The 21,624-nt window shown below is 40.0% G+C and overlaps 2 protein-coding genes across 5 annotated transcripts in view; both read left to right on the plus strand.

The window, feature by feature from the left end:
- LOC143874351 (Cyclin/Brf1-like TBP-binding protein) overlaps positions 1 to 14,104 on the plus strand; it is a 38,867-nt gene extending 24,763 nt beyond the window's left edge. For 3 of the 4 annotated variants that reach the window (XM_077376883.1, XM_077376887.1, XM_077376886.1), the window contains 5 exons: positions 4,375 to 4,455; positions 4,603 to 4,740; positions 6,834 to 6,923; positions 7,367 to 7,420; positions 13,514 to 14,104. In XM_077376883.1, coding sequence (XP_077232998.1) covers positions 4,375 to 4,455; positions 4,603 to 4,740; positions 6,834 to 6,923; positions 7,367 to 7,420; positions 13,514 to 13,756 — 606 coding nt within the window. In that variant the 3' untranslated portion in view covers positions 13,757 to 14,104. Of the gene's footprint in view, positions 1 to 4,374; positions 4,456 to 4,602; positions 4,741 to 6,833; positions 6,924 to 7,366; positions 7,421 to 12,616; positions 12,741 to 13,513 lie in introns of all 4 variants that reach the window. The other variant, XM_077376884.1, reaches the window with a different exon arrangement.
- Positions 14,105 to 17,675: 3,571 nt separating this feature from the next.
- LOC143874397 (vicilin-like seed storage protein At2g28490) lies at positions 17,676 to 21,624 on the plus strand. Its single transcript, XM_077376888.1, has 6 exons — positions 17,676 to 18,034; positions 18,178 to 18,359; positions 18,889 to 18,969; positions 19,530 to 19,925; positions 20,689 to 20,805; positions 21,129 to 21,624. The coding sequence occupies exons 1-6, from the start codon at positions 17,710 to 17,712 to the stop codon at positions 21,438 to 21,440; spliced, it is 1,413 nt and encodes a 470-aa protein (XP_077233003.1). The 5' UTR covers positions 17,676 to 17,709; the 3' UTR covers positions 21,441 to 21,624.

The following is a 21,624-nucleotide window of genomic DNA, read 5'->3' on the forward strand; positions in this document are numbered from 1 at the left end:
GGTGGTGTATGTATCATGCATAAATATTTATATGAATTACATGTGAAATGTGGTATATATAGAATTTTAGATATGTGTTGTCGCGCATGTCACTAGGTGTCCAATATTGTCATGTCATTATGGACGACTGTCTTGCACATATTTCACAAAAAAAGGGGGAAAAAGCACACCTTTACCTTTCAAAAAAGCATGCATTTTCTTCTTTCTTCTTTCTTCTTTCTTCTTTCTTCTTTCTTTTACTTTCTCTTCTTTCTCTTCTTTCTTCTTTTTTTTTTCTTTTTCTTTCTTCTTTTTACTTCTTCGACCCGATTCAAGAAGGTAGAAAGGCTGGCGTTGTCAGACCATTGTGAAGGGGAAAGGCCGTCAGGCCATAGTAAAGGGAGAAAGGTTAACGGACCATGTCGGAGTCGCAAAGGAGAGAATGAGAGATGGAGGGACGAGCGTGCACAGAGAGACAAATGGGGAAATTTTCTTATAAGCCAGGTTTAGGATTTTTCCAAAATACAAAAATACCCTTCTAACTAAAGTTATTTTCAATTAAATCAGGTAGTTTTTTTTGTAAATATCATACACTTGAGGTAAATTTATATATTAAATTGAAATCACGAATTTTGATCCCAGGAAACACACTTCATGATATCAAATATGTGATTTTCATTTCGTGAATCTCATTTTAAGGTATTAGGAAATGATCTACCCACAAACAGGAAATGCAATTTCCCAAAGAAGGGAAACAATCTTTTCAAAATGAGGATACATGATTCCCATGAACAGAAAATTCGCATCCCCAGTTTTTGGGGAGTGCTATGTTTTTTTGCTTTGGAAGCGTGATTCCCCGGAAGTGCACTTCCACCTTTCAGGGGCATTTCTGGTGACTAATTAAAATGCTCCTATTACTTATGTTTTTTTTTTTTTTTTTTTAAAAGTAACTTTCATTAGTAAGAGAAGTTCAAGTACATCGGCGTACAAGGCTGGGACAAGATGTCCCCCCATACAAACACATACAAGACCACCTATATATAGTACCTAGGAGCCCCACACAACAGTCGCTCCCTACTCAACTACTATGTCCTAACACTGTATTCACTGAAACAAGACGACTCCCAAGTCTTCTCGGATGCACAAGATACCACCAGTGAGGTCAGCTCCAAAAGGAATGCACCCAACGAGACAAGGTAATGTGCAAAAAGGGCCAGCAATATACATATTACAGGATGTTTGAAGAGGTAACATGTATAGTTGCTATGCCATTCCTATCAGTCCTGTCCTTTGCAAGTTTATTAGCCTCTTCATTCGCTGACCGCCGCATGTGTTGGATTTTGGGGTTGATCACAGTCACAAGATCTCGAATTTCCGCAATAATATCCGCTAGGACCCATGGACCCTGGGTTTACCGCAAGCCCATGATATGCCATTTGAGGAATCTCCCTCAACTATGAGAGGGACAGATTTATTGGCTGCGAACCATTTCAGACCCCATTACAACACCCTTGCTTCCGCTTCATTTGAGTCACAAATGCCGGCCAATCCAGACAAAGACTACACTTCTAGACCATTTTTTTTTTAAAGATGATAATTTTATTGAAACTATGAAAATTACATTGGGGACCAGCAGTCCCAGCATGCTTTACATAGAGTCAATAAGTAGTAGCCAGGATTATATTCCTGAGCCGAGAGGCCAAGTAGGTTCTTCAGGGTCAAAGTCTAGATCACCTTATCCACACTAATTAGCCGTGCCTATTCCTTTGTGAAGTCGACCTCTTCTAACATCACCAGAAGGCCTTAACTAGATCCCCATAAGTCTTTTCCGTGCTATTTCCTTCAACCATGGAGCAAATAATCCCAAAACCATACCTCCTCAATAGATTACATTGAAGATCCATGTCTGCAACATGATCACCAAAGCACAAATAGAAAACCTGTCGCACCATCTTACCTCTAATCTATCAAGAATTAATACGAACATTTCCCAATCTCGTCCAGGAAATTTTGGAGAAGGGAAACCGGCAGACCCTCTCCAGGCTCTCCCAGAGACCTTTCCATAAAGCCAGGGGAGGATCGAGATTCAATTTCTTCTTCCAAGACTGAAATAGCCATATCCATAGAAACATGCCAAACATTACTTCGATGCCTCCTATCCTCTAGCCGGTTTCCAGATCTAACGAGGAAAGCATCTGCAACTGCTAACTCGTCAACATAAACCATTCCTCTTATTTTACCAAGAATCGTATTCAACACCATGATTTCTATGAAGAGGTTGCGCTTTCGACCTCCTGGGCAAGAAGAAGATTCTTGAAGCTCCTGATCATCCATTTCTACTTTCGAAAGAAAACCTTGAAAGCTTACCTATTTAACAGTTCCATCCGAACGTACCCCAGGATCCAAAAGAAACTTTAGCAACTACTGCACATTACTGCTCATTAGTACTAAATACACCGTGAAAGCAAGCCATCCCATCCAGGAAAGCTGATTCACCTCCCCAGGTAGGCATTGCAGACAGCATCGAAAGCATACAAAATTTTCTGACTTTTAAGTCACAGAAGAAAATTACCCCCCTACACCATCCCTTAGGGTCTAGGGGGGAATGGACCGCCGTACCAATCAAATCCTCCCTCTGTTGACAAGAGATTTTAAGATCTTTAGCATCCCACTCTTCCTAGATCCCGGAATCAAATCCAGTGCTACCTCCAACATCATCATTGCACTTCGGTGAGATTTGTGCCCTTTGGTTGCCGCCTTCATTCCGTCAAATCCCCCATAGTCAATCAATTTCCTAAGCTTTGAATGGAGACCTACCGACTTGGAATTCGCGCTCAAGAAATCCCCTTTACGCCTGAGAAAATTCCTAGCCTTAGACTTTTCAAGAGGGTCCAACCAGGAAACTTTTTTCCTAGGGGCAGCATGGTCAAAGGCCTTACTCCTGGCCAATACTCAATGGAGGCCCCATCGGTACTTTCTCAAGGTTGTTGTCAGCACCAACTTTGAATTTGAAATTTGAACACAACAGCTCTTCAAAGAATCTGCCTTCAGCCGACGAGAGATCCCCCAACCGCGGTGAGATACTCGAATCGGCACAGCCCTGGGCAATAAGGGATTCGGAAACACCATTTTTAATAACTTGTTGTCTCTGAAGATAAATCCCAATGGAATAAACCTTGTCAAGAATTCTGATTCGAACGCAAGAGCCATGGAAAAGCCACCAGGGGGCTAGAATTTTAGCTGAAACAAAACTCATACAGTTCTAGTGATTTCCTTCCATTTTGGTTTCCAGAACTTTGCCAAATAGGTTCCCTAAAGCTTCCACTGTTGAAATAGCCCATGCATGTGAAGGGATACCATAAAAATTAACCCATAGGGCTTCCTCTCCCTGAATGAAATCCCTATTCCACGGTGAGAGAGAAGCTAAATGATTACCATGGGCTTCAGATCCCATGGCCAGGATCTTTAACGCCAAAGATTCAGATTCAAACATAAAAAGGACCTCATCCTCCGCTAGGGAACAAGGGAAGGGATGGAGAGTCCCAGGTTTTTTGCCCCCAAATCCAATAGAACTGTCTTTCTTTTTCCCTATAAGACAAGCTTTAAGAGTGTCCATACGAGTAAGCACTTCCTGTCCTGAAATTGAGAAGACTGGACTCCCATTACTCTCAAGAGGAGAGATTTTACCTGAATCAGGCCATCGGCTATCCACCTCACCGTTATCCTCAAAACTACGGGCAACCCATTTTGAGGGGATTTCAGACCGTTGGCACCAACGGCATTTATCTCGCCATCTGAAATTAAAGTATTTGCAAGGGGAGCAATACCAACCACCAGGGCCATTTCTGAAACTCTTGATGGGGAGCAATACCAACACTACTAGACCATTTGAATCCCGGAATAGTCCTACAAGGTTTCGATCCTGCTCTACTCCACACTATAATATCAGTTTTGATATCAAGGAAAGTCCTTCCCCGCCGTCTAGATCTTTCATGGAATATTCTATTATTTCTCTCCTTCCAAATGTGCCATATTATTGGTTATGGCACTAGACGCCAAAATGATTGACCCACTTCCCCAAAAGGACCACCACTCCATTCCATGATAATGGTTTTGATAGATCCTTGTAGCTCCTAGTGAATCTCATGACTTACGTGGGCTATCATTTCATTCCAAGTCTCATTATAAAAGCCCCAAATGCCTCCTTTTATGAGAAAAAAAATCCTGATTATTCCATCTTATTCTTTCTTTTATTCTCTTTCATGATATTCTTCTTGAACATTGTGCACTGAACTGAATATTGATATATTGGATCAGCATCCCCATACTTATACATGCATGCTTAGACTTTTATCTGGGTTATTTCCTTAAAATACTTTATTCATGACTTTATAGGTTGATGGATACCTTCATGACGAGGAAGGGAAGCGGTATAAAACGATCATTTGGGAAGAATTAAACAAAGAGTACCTTGAGGTAAGTAGCCCTTGTCTTGACTTTTAATAACCATCGATCAGTCTTAATTCTTGTAGGGCAACCTAGAGTGTGGGTTAACTTCTTCTTCTTCTTTTTTCTTTAAAAAAAATATATATTAGAGTGTGGGTTAACTGATCAATTTTACAGGAACAAGCAGCAAAGGAAGCTGCGGCAGCTGCAGCAAAAGAAGCTTTTGAAGCCAATTTAAAGAATTGTGGGCCAGAGATGCTTTCTGCAAAGGAACTTCTTGCAGCAACCATGGAAGGTGTTGCAAAGTCGAGAAGGGTACATACTAGTTAACTTCTCGGGTTCTATTAATCATTTAAATCTGCAGGAGTTGTGTTATGAATTGTATTTTGTTGTCTAATATATAATTAGAAGTGCTGTATTTGGAAGCATAGTTTTAAAACTCTCCTGGGTTGACTCCCTTTTACCTTGGCTGCATTCCGCGTTGCGCCGCATCCACGTTCCGTGTTTTGCTCTATAGAGTCAGTAAAAACTCCTTTGACTCTCCCGAACTATGACCGTGTCAACCAAGTACTCAGCCGCATCAACTGAGTACTCGACTACATCATGCCGAGTCGACTAGGATTTTCTTCGACCGTGTTCCGCCGCATCCGCGTTTTTAAACACAGTTTGGAAGTGCATACATAAGATATGAAACTATAGGACTTTACTCTTCTAATGTGACCCATGCAGACCTGATGGAGATTATCAAACAAATTGGGAACAATTGCTTTGACTAAGCAAAGATGTAGGCTGCTAACCACACTTTGTTTGTGTATAATCAAGGTTGCTGTTGCGATCGAATTTGTAGTTTTATCACCATCAACTCTGTCTTCTCACAGTGGGATGGATCCACTAACGTTAGGAATGCAAACTTAATGGGGAAGAAACTTGGGCCCTATATATAGATAGGGCCAGTATCAATAATGGAAGACCCATTCCTCAGAACTCCAGCACATGCCTCTAGGTGTGACCATGGACTCCAAACTGATCCGTCATAAAAATCCTCCATGGCTCACTTTTAGTTTTAGCAAAATGAACCATAATCATTAATCCTTCATAGCTCATTTTTAGCAAAATGAACCATGATCATTCATGTTATCATCCATCAATCCAACGATGGTCCCTTCTTTTTTCAATAGTGAAAGCTTCCATTAAGAAAGAGGAGAAGACCGGGAAGGTCTAAGCTCCAGAATACAAAAGATCAGATACAAGATACAGAGAAGATGGTCCCTATGATCCAATGGCCAAAAAACAAAGCTTCTACTGCTCCATCAACAAATCTTCGTTACCATAGTAAATCACTAATTAATTAACTCTCGGGTTAACAATCTCCTAGGTGATCAACAATAATTAAAAAAATCACTTAAAGTTTCAAATTAGATAAAGCATGGTTAAGTAGGTCTGCAGATCAGTTGGCTGGCTGATGTGTACACTAAACCATTGGTAAAATCCAAGTAGAAAGATATTTGTAACAAGCTGGGGGGAGTGTTAGACGGTATTTTGGTCTTTATTTATGTAACCCTATTCTCTTGTGTGTGTGTGTGTGTTTGTGTTTGTGATTTTACATGGGAGCTCCCTTAAGGAGACACTCATCTTCTCCCTCATCTCTTCTCCTCTTGAAACCATGTAAAAACCATAAACTAGTAATGTTCTCTTTTAAAGTTGCTATGTCTGGCAAGTTATCCGATTACCTACATTAAGAATCTAGAGAATTGGGACGCCTGCAATACATGCTAGCATAGATGTCAACATGCCCATGCCTCTTCATTATGATTCTTGTCTTAATATGAAACTAGTTTGTTGTTCGTAATGGGGGCAGTTTTAGGGATTTCTCGTTTGTCTTTCTTTGATGTGGCGATCAGGCTTTCGAATACATAGGAAGATGTTTAGCAATCTAAATGTGTAATTTTCATTATAAATTTTTCTAATTATCTGTTAAAAGATGTTACAATTTTCAAAAGGGAAATGATATCACCACAACCATACTTTAATAATCTCACAAACATAGTTTGCCTTTTCCTTCTTAATTGGTTTGTACTGGGAACTGTTTTAAACTTATAACCCTTGACAGCTTTTTAAATAATAAAAGACAAGATGGGTAAGTGTAGTTATCAAAACGTGGTTGTGCTGATATCATTTGCCTTTCCAAAAACCTACAATGAGTCAGTCAAAGAAGTGTTTAATAACGTGATGAGTACCATTATCAAAACAAGGAAGTGTCGATATCATTTCCCATATGTGTGTGTGCCTATATACACACACACTCCCTTGTTTTGATAATGGTTCTCCTCTCGCTAGTTTGCAGTTTCTTGATTAGCTGAAATTATCGTCCCAATTGATCTTTTTTCTCTTCAAATCTGAATTTGCAGGAACAGCGACAGAAACGAGCTGAAGAAGCCAGGAACATTACTCCTGCTCAAACGGCTGCTGAAGCAACCCGTCAAATGCTAAGTAGGAAGGTACTCTTCCCGTATTATGTTGCGAAATTAGGCTGTGGGGCCCACTATGTAATCCCATTCATTTTTTTTTGTAAAAGGTACTCTTCCTGTATACCTGTGCGCAAAAGAGAGATAAATGCTAAAAGTTGTACCTTTCCTGTTTGCATGGGTGCCAAAGGAATATTAATTCTGAAAGTTCATCAATTATCAATCCATTGTAGTTTTCTTTTCTGAATATGTGCTTGTAAATTATCCTGTGCTTTCCATGTCAGAAGCACGATCATTAGTATTCAACTATTTGCAGTATATCTAATTTGTCGGTTATATCAGATAGTTTGTGTTCTGCTCTGTTTGTCCTACAAGTATTTATAACTTGTTTTTTTTTTTTTTTGAATGGTTTTTTTAACTTGTTTATAAACTTCTGTTCTTCATATTTTCTGATAATCAATTTTTGTTTGATGCAGAGACTCAGTTCAAAAATCAACTATGATGTACTAGAGAAACTCTTTGATGAATCTGTACGTATTTCTTATTTCGTCCCCAATTTTTCTATTTTCAAACTGAAAATCAGGGTAAATTGGTCATTTCACTAAAAGCTCCCCTAGTCTGACAAGACAGGCTGAGCAGCCGGATTTCCTGTTTTTATTTTATAATATCAGCAAAATGACCAAAATACCATTTTCTTTTCGTACGGAGGTGCTAATGTCATTTGCCGAGGGCAGAGCATCCTTTGCTCTCTTGGTTGGCCGGCCCAAGGCTGGAACCCATCATTGACATTTCAAAGTTGCTGGATGTCGGTATAGGTCCCATTTCTTACGTACACGAAGGGGGATTCTCTTTTGGATGAATAAGTTTAGCACTCCTCTTCGTTTGTAAAAAATGAATTTATTTTTGGGCCAAAAATTAGGGACAATGTCAACCTCCCTCCATGTAAGCTAATGGTGTGATTTTGCATATGTATGCACCTGCGCATGTGTAACTGAAATAGCTACTGCTTTCTAAAGAAGACTGTTAAAAAGATGTTTTTTTTACTGCAACGTGTGCTTGTGCGGGCATGGTTTTCTCAATTTCATCCAATCCAAGGCTGTTAAAAGCCTTAGATTAATAAAATGTAGATGAAAATAGCAACTTCTTTCTAAAGGAGAGACACTGTTAAAAGTATGCAGTTGTTGTTGTTGTGTGTGCGTTTTTTTGCAGGTGTATTTTGTGGTCAAAATTTTGGGTTGGTATTTTAGTTGTCAGTCCATTTAGCAAGGGTTGTTGCCATGCCTGTCGTTTCACCTGATTACTTTTTTTTAGCCTTTTTCACAAAATTACTTGCATCTATTCACTTGTTAGAAGGGTATTTTCTTCCAAATTTTATTACTGTGCTTAAAGCTGTCAAGAATGTCTCTCTCATTACACATATATACACGCTCCCTCAGATCCTCTCAAATCTGACCCATGCCCCCCCCTCTCTCGCGCCTCCGAAAAAAAAAAAAAAAACAAAAAACTACCACCACCTGCCGTTTCTATGCTTACCACGGCTCACCCGTTGAGGAAGATAGTGTCAACAAGTAGTTCTAGCCATTTTAGAGGTTTTTTCTGACAAAGTTAATTTTTTATTTTAAGTTGACATATTTCATTAATATTAAGATAGCAATCGGGACCAGTAGTCCCATCCTGCGTTACAAAATATTAATGCGGACTGGGTCGACATGCCAGCACCAGTCCAAAAGATAAGCGAAGCATTCTCATTGCTTTGTTATCATCCCTGCAATTACACAAAACTGTATTCTTTGCATCATCTTCCAACCACCAAGTATGTACCACCTATGTGAGATATGCCACCACTCACTAGCTGGCCAACATCCTAGATCCTTGAAAGCATTGACTAGCAAGACTAGGGATATAGATGGAATTGCCCCCTTTGAGTTTCACCCCTCCAAACTCCCCCCCCCACCAAGAACAATCTAGCTAAAACAACCAGACAAAATGGAGCAATCTCTGAGTCCACCGCAAACAGAAACTAAATTCTGGGTATGTAGCCGATCAATACTGTTTAGTAAAGTCCTAGGGTAAGCGTTCTTCCAATCCTTAAGCCCGAAAGTGGAACCTTTGATTTACATGATATCTCCAGAAGCCATTAAATCCACCCTAACCTATCATAAATGATGGAATCATATTTTCGTTATTTTCTACTAACTCCTCTCAATTTCATATTTCTTAATCCTCTCTAGACCATTCCTTCTCCTCTTCCTCTAATCCTTCCCTGTTCTCTCCTTCTCTTCTAATTCCTTCACAATTTTGGTTGATTCATCCACCTTTTCTCTATCTATGCTATCTTCAACGATTCTAGATTGCGATCCGAAGAACATCTCCTTGGTCTTATCAAGATTCTCCTGATACGAGAACCCATGAACATCTAATATTTCTAAGAAATTGTTAAACCTCTCCATTTCGGGATGACCAGGAACGTCAACGCCTGGCGATGATGAAAGGCCTTTACACTTATCACTATCATCTTTAAGCTGTTTTATTCGCTGAGTATCTTCCGTTACAGGGATCCTTTGCACACAATTCTGATCAGATTCTAGAGATTAACGCCTAATTTCCAGAGCCGATTGCTTTTCCTCCTCCCATAGGCGCCTTCGAGTTTTCCACTCCTTATCAAGTAACTTATTAAAGATGGGTAGGTTGCGAATGGGGGTATGAAGTTCCGTAGACTGAGGGGGAGACGTCCCCGAATTTCGAGTGCCTGCTGCCTTTTCTTTAACCCATTGTTTCTTCAAAGGGGAGAGCAAAACCTCAGCTGGAGTAGGCGATTCCTTCCTAGCCAACTTTTCATTATACTTGAGATTTTTCAGAAGCTCTAAATTTTCATTAACCAGGGTAATTTCCCCAGTAGCTGTTACTTGGGGTTTCAGAGTGGTCGCTGCTAGACATACTTGGAAGAGGCAAATTTTGAAGGGATCGAAAATATTGAAGACTATCGAGGCCACGCTTCTTTTTCCTGATTTCCTTTTTCTGTACAGGCTCTTGATCTTTCGATTGAGAGCAGATAACCCTCCACGTGTCGCCAAGACACAAGCATCCTTCCCAAGACCTTTCCTGAGTTTGCCTTTTTCAGGGCGAGAGTCTTTCACATCATCACGTTTCCCAACCATAAGAAATCTATTTTTTAATTTCAAAGTCTTCAAATCTTTTGCCGATTTTATGCCAAAGGAGTCAACAACCTCTTTTCTACCCGCTTTCCTTTTGTTACCACGTGGAGGCACCGATGATGATTTCCTTGCAGATGGAGGACCCACAAACCGTGTAACCCTAGCCTCCCTACTTTCCGACGAAAACGGGACAGCCTCAGGGGGGACAGGTGGGTAGGTGGGGAATTCAAAATTTGAATTGGGGACCACCACCGGGACATACCCACCTCCAGTGGCCTCTGCCACCTTTTCCAGTGGAAAAACTGCCACCGGTGATCCTATATCATCAGGAATTTGGACAGATCCCTCAAAAAGTGGCAAATTGTCTTTACTACTAACCTCGCCCACCACTGACAATGCTAGAGAATTTATACTGGCCTCGGAGACCACCTTAACTCCCACCAAAAATATATTAGAGTCCACCTTTAAATTAATAAACTGGGGAATTGATTTCCACAAAGGGGATATAACCAAGGCGGAGGCAAATGCTAGACAATGAGAATGATTCCCAAAAAGTTGGGTTTCGAGGACCTGGCCCAAATGTGACCCCAGGATCTCCACCGTGGTACCAGACCACACATGGAGAGGGATATCATAAAACATCAGCCGAACCGGCCTGGCACCCATGTTGTAGGCAGGGAACCAGGGTCGGAGGGAAGAAAGATACCTTCCAAAAGCCTTACCTCCACAACGGAGGATAGAGGTGGCTTGAGATTCAGAATCAAAGCGGAATAAAATGTCCACGATACTAATGGCGAAAGGCTTATCCAACTTTGGAAGGCCCCATATATGTTTAGCCCATGCCCAAACGTCTTCCAGAAGCCAGGAGCCAGATTTTAAAGTTCTAATAAGACAACTCTTAAGGTTTTTCTTTCTTTCTTCCACCACAGAGCCTGGAACCTCTAAACATTGGTCATTATCGCTACAATTTGCAACTCAAAGCTTTTTAGGTCTCCAGGCTAGCGTAGAGTTTTCTTTATGTCGTGGTGCAGAACATTTCCTGCACGAGGTGCGCGAACCAAAATTTCTATAGCTGCATTTAGTGCACATCCAATCACTCCCATTCGATACTGGTCTTCGATTGACTTCCACTGCTCTTCAGCCAGGTGCTTTTCTTGCTCCAAAATCCAACCTTCTCCCCTAGTATCCCACTCTTCCAAACTCCCCAGAGAGCTGACCTGTGAATGCTGTGGAGTTCTGTCCACACCAGCTCCTTGCCCAAAAGAGAATAACAGTCTTCTGCAGCAAAGATTAAAAATCTCGAGGGAATCAAAGACTTCCATGGAGGAATAACCTCCATCTAAGCATGACAGGTAAGGTTCTGAAAGCCGCTCAAGGTTTGCACCACAGGTGCAGTGGAAATCCAACGAATGAGGTCCGCCCGGGGGGATGTTCCGATGACTCCTAAAGACATCCCTGATAGTCATTTTTCAACACCACTTATATATAAACATCTTATTTATGGGATTTCCTTGAGGAAACTCCATCTTCTCCCTCACTTCCTCTTCCTTTTCTTCTTCTTCTTCTTCTTCTTCTTACTTCTATGACAAAGTTAAAATGAATCAATAGGTGTGTGTGATTTCATCCTTCGCCCCTCTTGGTTGGCCGGCCCTAGGGTGAAACCTCTCTCTCTCTCTCTCTCTCTCACACACACACACACACACAAACACACTCACACACACACACACACACACACACACTTAAAGAAATTAAAACTGGGAATTGTCAACATCCAATTTTAAACAGGGGAGTGTGGATATATCCATACTCTGTTTTAGTAATGCCTCCTCTGTTTGCTTACACTTCTCTAATTTGCTGTCCAACACTGATGTAATTCCCAAAAGGGTATCAATGATCAATCAGAAAAGGGTTCGATAGTCAGTGCTATTATCAGAAAAATAGTGCGCGCCCGTGCATTTGTTACCCTCACATCATGGGCAAGCTAGCACATGCCATGCACTTCGTAATTTTGTACCATTTTCTTCCCGTATATTGTCTTTTTTTAAATTTGTTATTTTTCTTTCAAGGTTGTTAGATTTGTAGATTCTTTTTCTTTCTTAATAAATATTATCATCCACTTGTTCAAGGGAGAAAACAATAAAAATGAACCTGCTTTGTTAAGAAATAGTTGAAGTGTGGATATATCCATACTCTGTTTTAGTAATGCCTCCTCTCTGTTTGCGTAAATTTGCTGCCCAACACTGATGTAATTCCCAAAAGGGTATCAATGACCAATCAGAAAAGGGTTTGATAGTAATGCTATTATCAGAAAGATAGTGCGCGCGTGTGGATGCGCTACGCTCATATCATGGGCAAGCTAGCACATGCCATGCACTTAGTAATTTTGTACCATTTTCTTCCGGTATATTGTCTTGTTTTTGTTATTTTTCTTTCTAGGTTGTTAGAGTTGTTGATTCTTTTTCTTAATAAATATTATCATCCACTTGTTCAAAGGAGAAAACAATAAAATTGAACCTGCCTTTTTAAGAAATGGTTGGAGTTTCCACTGAAATTCTGTAGGGTGATCAATAGGTATTAATCATTCCAAAGTTAGTTAAAGAGGAAAAGGGCAAGAGTCCTCGGACAGCCAAAGTTGGTTTCACTCTAGTCTCCATTGCACACATATCATGAGTATGGTGCTTAGAATGATCATAAGGTGGGGCCATTGCTCAAATTTCAAATATGCTGTATTACCATTTCTACTCGGTATCTTTTCCTGTTGAGCATGAACTCTTGGCATATTAATTTTGCTATTATTTGGGCCTCCTAAATAACCCATTCTTTTTGGAATATGAAAGGAAGAATGCACAGCTTTTGTACCACAATGCACAGCTTTTGCACCATTCTCTTATCTAAATGATTTTTTTTAACTTATAGATATCATCCTTTTACTCAAATTCCACCAATCATTTGGAATTGGTGACTGGTAAAAGTTATTTTTGATAGAAAAGTTGTGAATTGCCCCCTTTAGGGAATGTCATAATGTTTTTCTATTCTTTTCCTTTTTCTCATATGTATACAGGATTCATTTTCAGCTGGATTCATTTTCAACAATTTGCGATGCTTAGACTGAAAATTTACTTTACTGGCAACAACTTCAAAATTTCTCAAATGACTTTTAATTAAATGTTTCGAAACTCAGTACAACTCTGTTGACTCAGTTTGCAGGTGTTTAAGTGATACCATGTTCAGCCCCTTGTTTTATAACAAAAGAAATTGACTTGAGTCAAGCATTACTATGGCTTGAAATTTTATAAAATCAGTAGAACTCGAAACCTAAAGACTGATTTGCGAATTAGGCCAAGTTTTTTAGCATCAATTGCAAGTTCATTGCAGCCATCATATTACTACAATAGTAATTTTAATCTGGAACCTTTTTTTCATGATCTTCTACTTAACCTAGGGATTCTGTTCTTGATGTTCTTACAGAATGATGAAGAAAATCTGAAAAAACAACGCGTTGAATCAGATTTGGGCAATGTTGCCAATGGGCAGCACAAAAACCAAGTGGGCGACGAAACATTTCAATCAGAAGGTGTGGAAAATGACGACTATGGCCTAGAGGATGGATTTGGAGAAGAGGAAAATGCTAGCGGGGCCTTTGACAATTACTCGAATTATGGAAATCAGGAAGGGTATGATTATGAAGAGGATTACGGTTACGAAGATTGAGCAAGAATGTTGATCTAGTGTTTAAAAACTCGTTGACACGACAAGGAACTCGCTTGAGTCGACAAGGATTTTTCTTGGCCGCGTTCCGTGTTGCGCCACATCTGCATTCCGCGTTTTGTCCTATAGAGTCAATAAAAACTCCTTTGACTCTCCCGAGCTACGACCGCGTCAACCGCATTCTTGGCCGCATTTGCGCCGAGTTGAATAGGATTTTTCTTGGCCGTGTTTCGCATTACATCCGTGTTTTTAAACATTGTGTTGATCCCTTTTTATCTCATGGATCCAAAGCGGCAACGTGCCTGTGTCAGACACGTCTCAGATTGCAATACATAATGATTCTTTGAGACACTTTATCTCTTTTATCTGTTTCCAGCACAGGCATTTTACCAACACCAGAATCTGCTACTAAATATCAGCGGTCGAGGTATCACTATATATTTAGGCTACTAATATTGGCACTACAGTATTTTGATAATTGCACTAACTCACCTTTTCTTTCTTAATTAGTCTCCGAGAGTTTTTTTTTGGAAATTGTGATAACATTTGGAGCTGGTTAAATAGTAAAAGACAAGGTGAGTTCGTGTAATTATCAAAATATGGTAGTGACAGTATCAGTAGCCTTTATTTAGGGAAATGATAAATGCGTCCCTTTTCATCACTTGGGACACCCAGCTGCATTGTCAGTGGCAATCCGCTTCCCCTTTGCAGTCATAGATACACTCTAGCTGGGTGTCCCAAGTAATTATTTGACGTCAAAAAGTGTTAAAGTTGCCCACAATTCACGTTAAAGGGGGGCGCATCCCCTCCTACAGGGGTGAAAAAATCATCTCCCTGAATTAAAATATGGATGGTATTTTCGTGGCCCCCTCCATTCGGATAGGACGTTCCATCGGATTTTAAGGCTACACCTGGTTCATGATCCTAAATAATTTCGGACTATGATATTGATCCAATTAGCAGGGTCAGATCCAGCTGTTGCGCCCAAATCCTGTCCACTAACGTTCGGACCTTTGGATCCCCATTTCGTCCATTGATACCCTTATGCCCATCATTTAATTCATTTGATACTGAAATTTCATATTGCTAATCACAAGACTTCAAAAAAGAAGTAAGATTTTATATTATGTGTGCGCGTGGTGTCCAGTATTTTTCCAAAGATAAGATTTTGTATGTTGTGTGCATGTGAAGTAGGGGTGCGACTTGGGTCGGGCTCAACCCAAACCCGAAGGTTTCAACCCAATTTTGGCTCGAGTTGGGTTGGCATTTTCTCGGGTTGGGTTGTGAAAAGCCAACCCGATTTAAATTCTGGTTGGGTTAGGGTTAAGGCCTTGGCAACCCGAACCCGACCTCCGTCTTCTAATTTTATCATGATTTTTCTCAGGATTATGTACTTCTTTCTTGTATTTTTATGTTTGGTCGTAGATGACCCTATCCAAACCATACTCAACCCGAACCCAACCCAACCCGAGCTGCACCCCTAATGTGAAGTCCAATATGTTTCAAAAGGTACTGTGGGGCCCAGTTCTTAGGATGACCCAACTCGTCCATTTGCTGGGCCACAGTGTAAATAGGCTTTACCCCGTAAATCATATACATTCCCAACCCTCCGATTCGTGGGTCATGCTTTGAACGGCTAGGATCATCCTAGAAAGAGGGCCCCACGCTACATTTTGAAAAGTAATGGAGTTGACACGCACACAACATATAGAATTGCTGATCTGACAACACTGGGCTTGACGGGCACAACATATTAAGGGAAATGATATCCCATTATCCCCCTTTTAACGGTTTCTGTGATAATGGTTCACTGTTTGAGGATAAATTCACCCTTCTAAACTTAAACAGTTGAAGAGGGGTTGGGAAGTCTCATGTCAGCAAGTCCAGATTAATTATCTGATGAAGGGCAGTATAAACATGTACCATCCCATACTTGATATTTGATCCAACAGCAGCTCACTTTTTGCGGAGCTGCTGTTGGATCAAGTATCAAGGGTGGTACTTCTGAGGTACCACCTTTAAATTCTCCAGATTAAGATTGCTACATGGACCCCGACGGTCTGATGGACCATCTCATGGACACATTTCGAAACCCTATCGTAGGATCCAAAATTAGTACCGATCCACAACTAACAGAAGCTCGTAGGAGGGTCCTAAATCTGATTTTATTATATTATTTTACAAAAATACCCTCTAATTTTTTTTATCACTTTATATTTTAGCGTTGGATAGTGACTAATTTCAAAATTCGTAGAAAACAACAAATTTTCACAACAAAAACCTCTAAATTTATGTAATCACTGTAAAATTTTAGGAAGGAATCTATTTTTTCATATCACAAACATGATCACTCCAATGAAAATAATTATATCAATATATTAGAAAATAATTTGTCAAGTTATTCAAGAGATATTTAAGAAAGTCATTGTACACCTTCGGATTTTTTTTCCTTCAACCCTACCCTACCCAAGATTTTGTCGGGTTTTTCAACTTAACTATTGGGCTTGACTATTGCATGGGCACGAATGCTTCCCCCGTTTTGTAAGTCTCAACTTTTGAACTGCGGCATGGGTGGAGGGAGATATGTTGGGGAAGTGAGCAAAGAGTTAATATCACTCAAGATCAGAGCCCCCTTGCACCTGGATATCTCAAGCTCAACTTCGATGGCTCAAGTTTAGTGAATCCAGGGCTGTCAGGGATTGGGGTGGATAATAGCAAATCGACCATATGGGAATTCTCAGGCCCCATCGGGGTCGCAGATTCCAATGAGGCGGTAAGAGCGGTCTACCCCAACCTAAGTTATTTTTGGGTCCAGTCGAGGTGGGTCGGGTCAAGTTGCAATCTTACTTTTAACTACGTAAAATGTAAGTAGGAAATACCAGGACACTCCGATGGACGATCCAATTTGAAATAGATCATGACCGTGACGTAGGAAGTAGAATATGAAGACCGGTTCAAATACGATCTGAACAGATAAGATATTTGAATGGATAGTGACTACGACATGGTGGATCCGATCCAATGAAGATCCAGACACCCCTAAATATTACAAAATTTTTTATGGAATAAGCCCTCATAGTCCAGTATTTTTCAAAAAAGTACTGCACGGGCCACATCATAGGATGATCCAAACCGTCCATTGATGGCCCACGATGTAGATAAGTTGTGCACCAGAAATCATTTCCATAGGATGATCCCAACCCTCCAATCTACAGAGGTTTCCATAATATGCAGTTTCGATACAGATCGAATGGCTAGGATTATCCTATGGAAATGAATTTTCAGGCAAAACCTATTTACTTTGTGGCCCATCAAATGGATGGTTTGGAACGTCCTATGTTGTGTCCTATACTTTTTTTAAAACTACCAGACTATACGGGCTTACACCATATAAAAACTCAAAACATTACACATATATTGGAAGAGTTTTGGGTCAGAATACGATGTCTAGTATTTTTCAAAAAAACATAGGATGATCCAAGCCGTCCATTTAATGGGCCACAACGTAACTACGTCACGCAGGCAAAATCATTTCCATAGGATGATCCTAGCCATCCAATCATTAGTTAAACTACACATTACAAGGTGTGGCTAAGATCATCCTATGGAAATGATTTTGTCTGCATGACTTATTTACGTTGTTTCCCATCAAATGGATGGTTTGGATCATCCTAAGGTGTGGCCCATACTTTTTTAAAAATACTGGACTGTACGGGCTTGCACCATATAAAAACTCAAAAATATTACACATGTTGGAATGAGTGTTGGTCAGAAAGAGATCTAAAATTGCTGGCTAAATCCCAAAGGTGGCACACTTCTAACTGCCAGCGAAACCATCCAACCTCCCTGCATGTTTGACACGTGCCACAATCCGTGCACCACGTCTCACTCCCTCTTCCCTTCTTAAACTCACGTCCATACTTCTACAATCCTCACAAAAACAAAGAACAAAAATAATGGGTTCTTCAATCATGCACAAATTCCTTATTCTCTTTCTCATTTTCTCAATTCCCATGATTTTAGTTAATGGGTATGAAGAAGAAGAAGAAGAACATCATCATGGTGGTGGTGGTGGTGGTGGAGAAAGGAGAGGAAAGATTTTTATGTTGGAACATTCAAAGCAAGTGGTGAAAACTGAGGGAGGAGAGGTTAGAATCTTGAAAGGTTATAGAGGAAGAGGAATTGGGACTCCCATGCATATTGGTTTCATTTTAATGGAACCTAATACTCTCTATATCCCTCAGTATATTGATTCTAGTTTGATTCTATTTGTTAGGAGAGGTAACTTTTTTTTTTTTTTCAAAATTTCTAGTGAGTTTATGGTCTTTTATTTTTGGTTTTGGGTTCTATCTCTCTTATGATCTTTTTTTTTTTTTTTTCCCTTTTTTTGGGTTTTTTTTTTCTCTTCTATGATCTTTGTACAGGAGAAATGAGGATTGGGTGGATCTACGAAGATAAACTGGTGGAGAAGGATCTAAAAACTGGAGATATTTATAGAATCCCCGCGGGCTCGGCGTTTTACATGGTGAACATAGGCAAAGGGCAGAGACTCCAGATAATTTGTAGTGTTGATACATCTGAGAGCTTAGGAGATGATACTTTCCAGGTGTGTGTGTGTGTGTGTTTCCTTTTTTTTTTTTGCAATGTCAACTACTTGAATTTTGATTTTTCTCATTGCTTAAATAGAAACGACTAATTCTTGATTTACATGACTTAACTCTACCATAAAATAGAATTTCAGTTGGTTACCATACCTGTGAACCAAAAACTCAACCAACAAAATGAGAAATCAAATTCATAGTGTATTGTAAATTAAAAGAAAAAATGTAATTTCCGATTTATATGGCTTATGTTAGAAACTTACTGACTTCTCCAAAAGCTTAAGCTGTTGGAGAAGGGCAGTATCTTTGATCTCAAATAGAAATAAACAAAGAAAATCTTTTTTTCTTGTGTATAGTAAATTAATAGGAAAAACTAATTTTCAATTTATATGGCTTAGATAATTTTTTGATTTATATGGTTTAAGATAATTTCCCAGTAACTATCATATGTGCTTCTCATTACACTCACACGTGTTCCATATGTGCAATTGAGTTTGGATTTTTTTTTTTTTTTTTTAATATTTTTGTTTGCAGGCTTTCTACATCGGAGGAGGAACATATCCAACTCCTGTGTTGGCTGGCTTCGAGATGAGGACTCTCACAACTGCATTTAATGTAAGAGTGAAATCTTTATGGGATTTTTTACTTTATCAATGTTTTGTTTGATCCATCTTCTTCAATACCCGGCCTCCCCTTTTCTATTAGAAAATTGGAATTTCTATGTTGGAGTTGGTGTTATTTAATCATTCATTTATACCTCAACCTAGCACATGTGGCCCCTCTTTTGGGTTGGAGTTGTTGGGTCTTGAACCTAGGACCTGCCGTGCTCTGATAACATGTGAAACAACCAATTACTCAAAAAGCTTAAGCTGCTGGAGTTGGTGTTATGTATATGAAACTACCAATTACTCCAAAAGCTTAATACATTGGAAAAGGCGTTATGTAATCTTTTATACTTTGACACTGTTCCTCGTGCGTAGCCCCTCTTTTTAGGGTTGGCCTATACTTGTCACATGTGGCCCCTTTTTGGCCATTACATGTTGATTTTTAATATCAAAGAGGTTTGAACCTTTGATAAGCTTTTGGAGTAATTGGTCGTTTCACAATGTAGTCATTTATATCATAAAGTTGGAATTTTATTGGTTATTTGAACATTGAACTTGTGTTTCTCTTAGGTTTCTACTGATGAATTGGCCACAATCTTGGGGAGGCAAAAGGGAGGTCCAATTGTCTTTATGAGGGGCTCTGAATCAGATCAAAAGAATGTATGGACTTCTTTAATGAAATTGAAACAGAAGGAAAGAGAAGAACAGAGACAATTTGAAGAAGATGGTGAAGACAGAGAACAGGAAGAGGTTAAGGAATGGACATGGAGAAAGTTCCTTAGATCTTTTATTGGAAAGGAGAACAAGAGAAGAGAGAGTGGAGTTGGTTATCCAGATTCATACAATTTGTATGACAGAAGCCCTGATTTCAAGAACAATTATGGATGGAGCCTCGCCATTGATGAGAATGATTACAAACCTCTTAGACACTCTGGCATTGGAGTCTACTATGTTAATCTTACCGCGGTAAATCTTTCGCTTCTAATTCAATAATTTAGCATTCATCTAGACCATTCATCTTGTGACCCCACTTAGGTTAGCAGCATCCGACCGTCCGATTATCCCCTAGTAACTGATTGGATGGTTAGGATCTCACACAATGGTGCACCCTTTGTGTAGTCACCTATTATTTAGCATTGATCAACATTCAATCTGCAAAAGTTAATTGGTTCATGCAGTTATAGCTGTTTGATCAGTCTTTTGATTCATATTTACAGAGATGGGCTACATTTCATTGATCTAGTTCATCCATCTTGTGACCCCACTTAGGATTGTATCCAACAGTCCCATTGTCGCCTTGCAACTGATTGGATGCTTAGGATCTCACACAACTGTGCTTATTTAGCATTGATCAATTTTAAATCTGCAAAAGTAAAATGGGTTCAAAAACAGTTATAGCTGTTTGGCCACTCTTCGTATTCATATTTAAAGAGATGGGCTTCAGGTCATTGATCTAGACCATCCATCTTGTGACCCCACCCAAGATCAGCAGTAACCGTCCGATTATCGCCTGCAACTGATTGGATGGTTGGGATCTCACACAATTGTGCTTATTTAGCATTGATCAATGTTCAATCTGCAAAAGTTAAGTAGGTTCAAAGAGTTGTAGCTGTTGACTTGGACACCCCTAGACATAGTAGGTTCAAAGAGTTGTAACTTCCAATTTTTTAACTTCCAATTTTTGCATTTCTTGCATGGAGTAACAATCAATGGTTGGGATCATTCTCAGGGATCTATGATGGCGCCACATGTGAATCCAACGGCGACTGAATATGGCGTGGTGCTTAGTGGGGTGGGGACAATTCAGGTGGTGTTCCCCAATGGCAGCTTGGCCATGAATACTGAGGTACTGTGTGAAACAACCAATTACTCCAAAGCTTAAGCTATTAGTGTTATTTATTCATTTATACTTGCAACACTCCCCTCGCGTATGACCCCTCTTTTTTTGGGTTGGCCATACACGTGGCACATGTGGCTCCTTTTTTGGGTTGGCAATAGCTGTGATACCATGTGGGGGTTGGGCCTGTAGCTCAACCTTGAGGTTGCAGGTTTAATCCTAGCTTAGCTATTAAAAAAATAGCTCTCTAATACCATTTGAAACAACCAATTACTCCCAAAGCTTAAGCTATTATTAGAGTTGGTGTTATTTAATCATTTATACTTAAACAGGTACACGAAGGGGATGCTTTCTGGATTCCAAGGTACTTCCCCTTCTGCCAGATTGCCTCGCGGAGCGGCGCATTCGAGTTCTTCGGCTTCACAACCTCCTCGCGGACGAACCGGCCCCAGTTCTTGGCTGGTGCGAGCTCGGTCTTGCGGACTATGAGCGGGCCGGAGATGGCGGCAGCTTTCGATGTGAGCTTGGAAAGGTATAGGAAGTTTGTAGAGGCGCAGAGAGAGTCTATTATCCTGCCTGCATGGCCTGAAACCCCAGACTTGAAGGGAGAAAGGCTGCGTCCTCTTATCAAGACTGTTGCTTAGTTTGTAGGGTCATGGGCTTTGATTAGTTGCTATTACTCTTTCATGTGGGTTTCTTTTTTGAGTGTTTGTTGAGATATTTCTGTTCAATGGTTTTTGAGCTTGGAGTTGTGAACGATGAAGACTACTGCTTTTTTTTATATGTTATTGAATTATGTCATGTTCTATCTTATGAACTGTTTCTACA

The sequence above is a fragment of the Tasmannia lanceolata genome, unplaced genomic scaffold (assembly GCF_043159265.1).
Source record: "Tasmannia lanceolata isolate RefF3 unplaced genomic scaffold, GAP_Taslan_0.1 ptg000002l, whole genome shotgun sequence".
Classification (NCBI taxonomy): domain Eukaryota; kingdom Viridiplantae; phylum Streptophyta; class Magnoliopsida; order Canellales; family Winteraceae; genus Tasmannia; species Tasmannia lanceolata.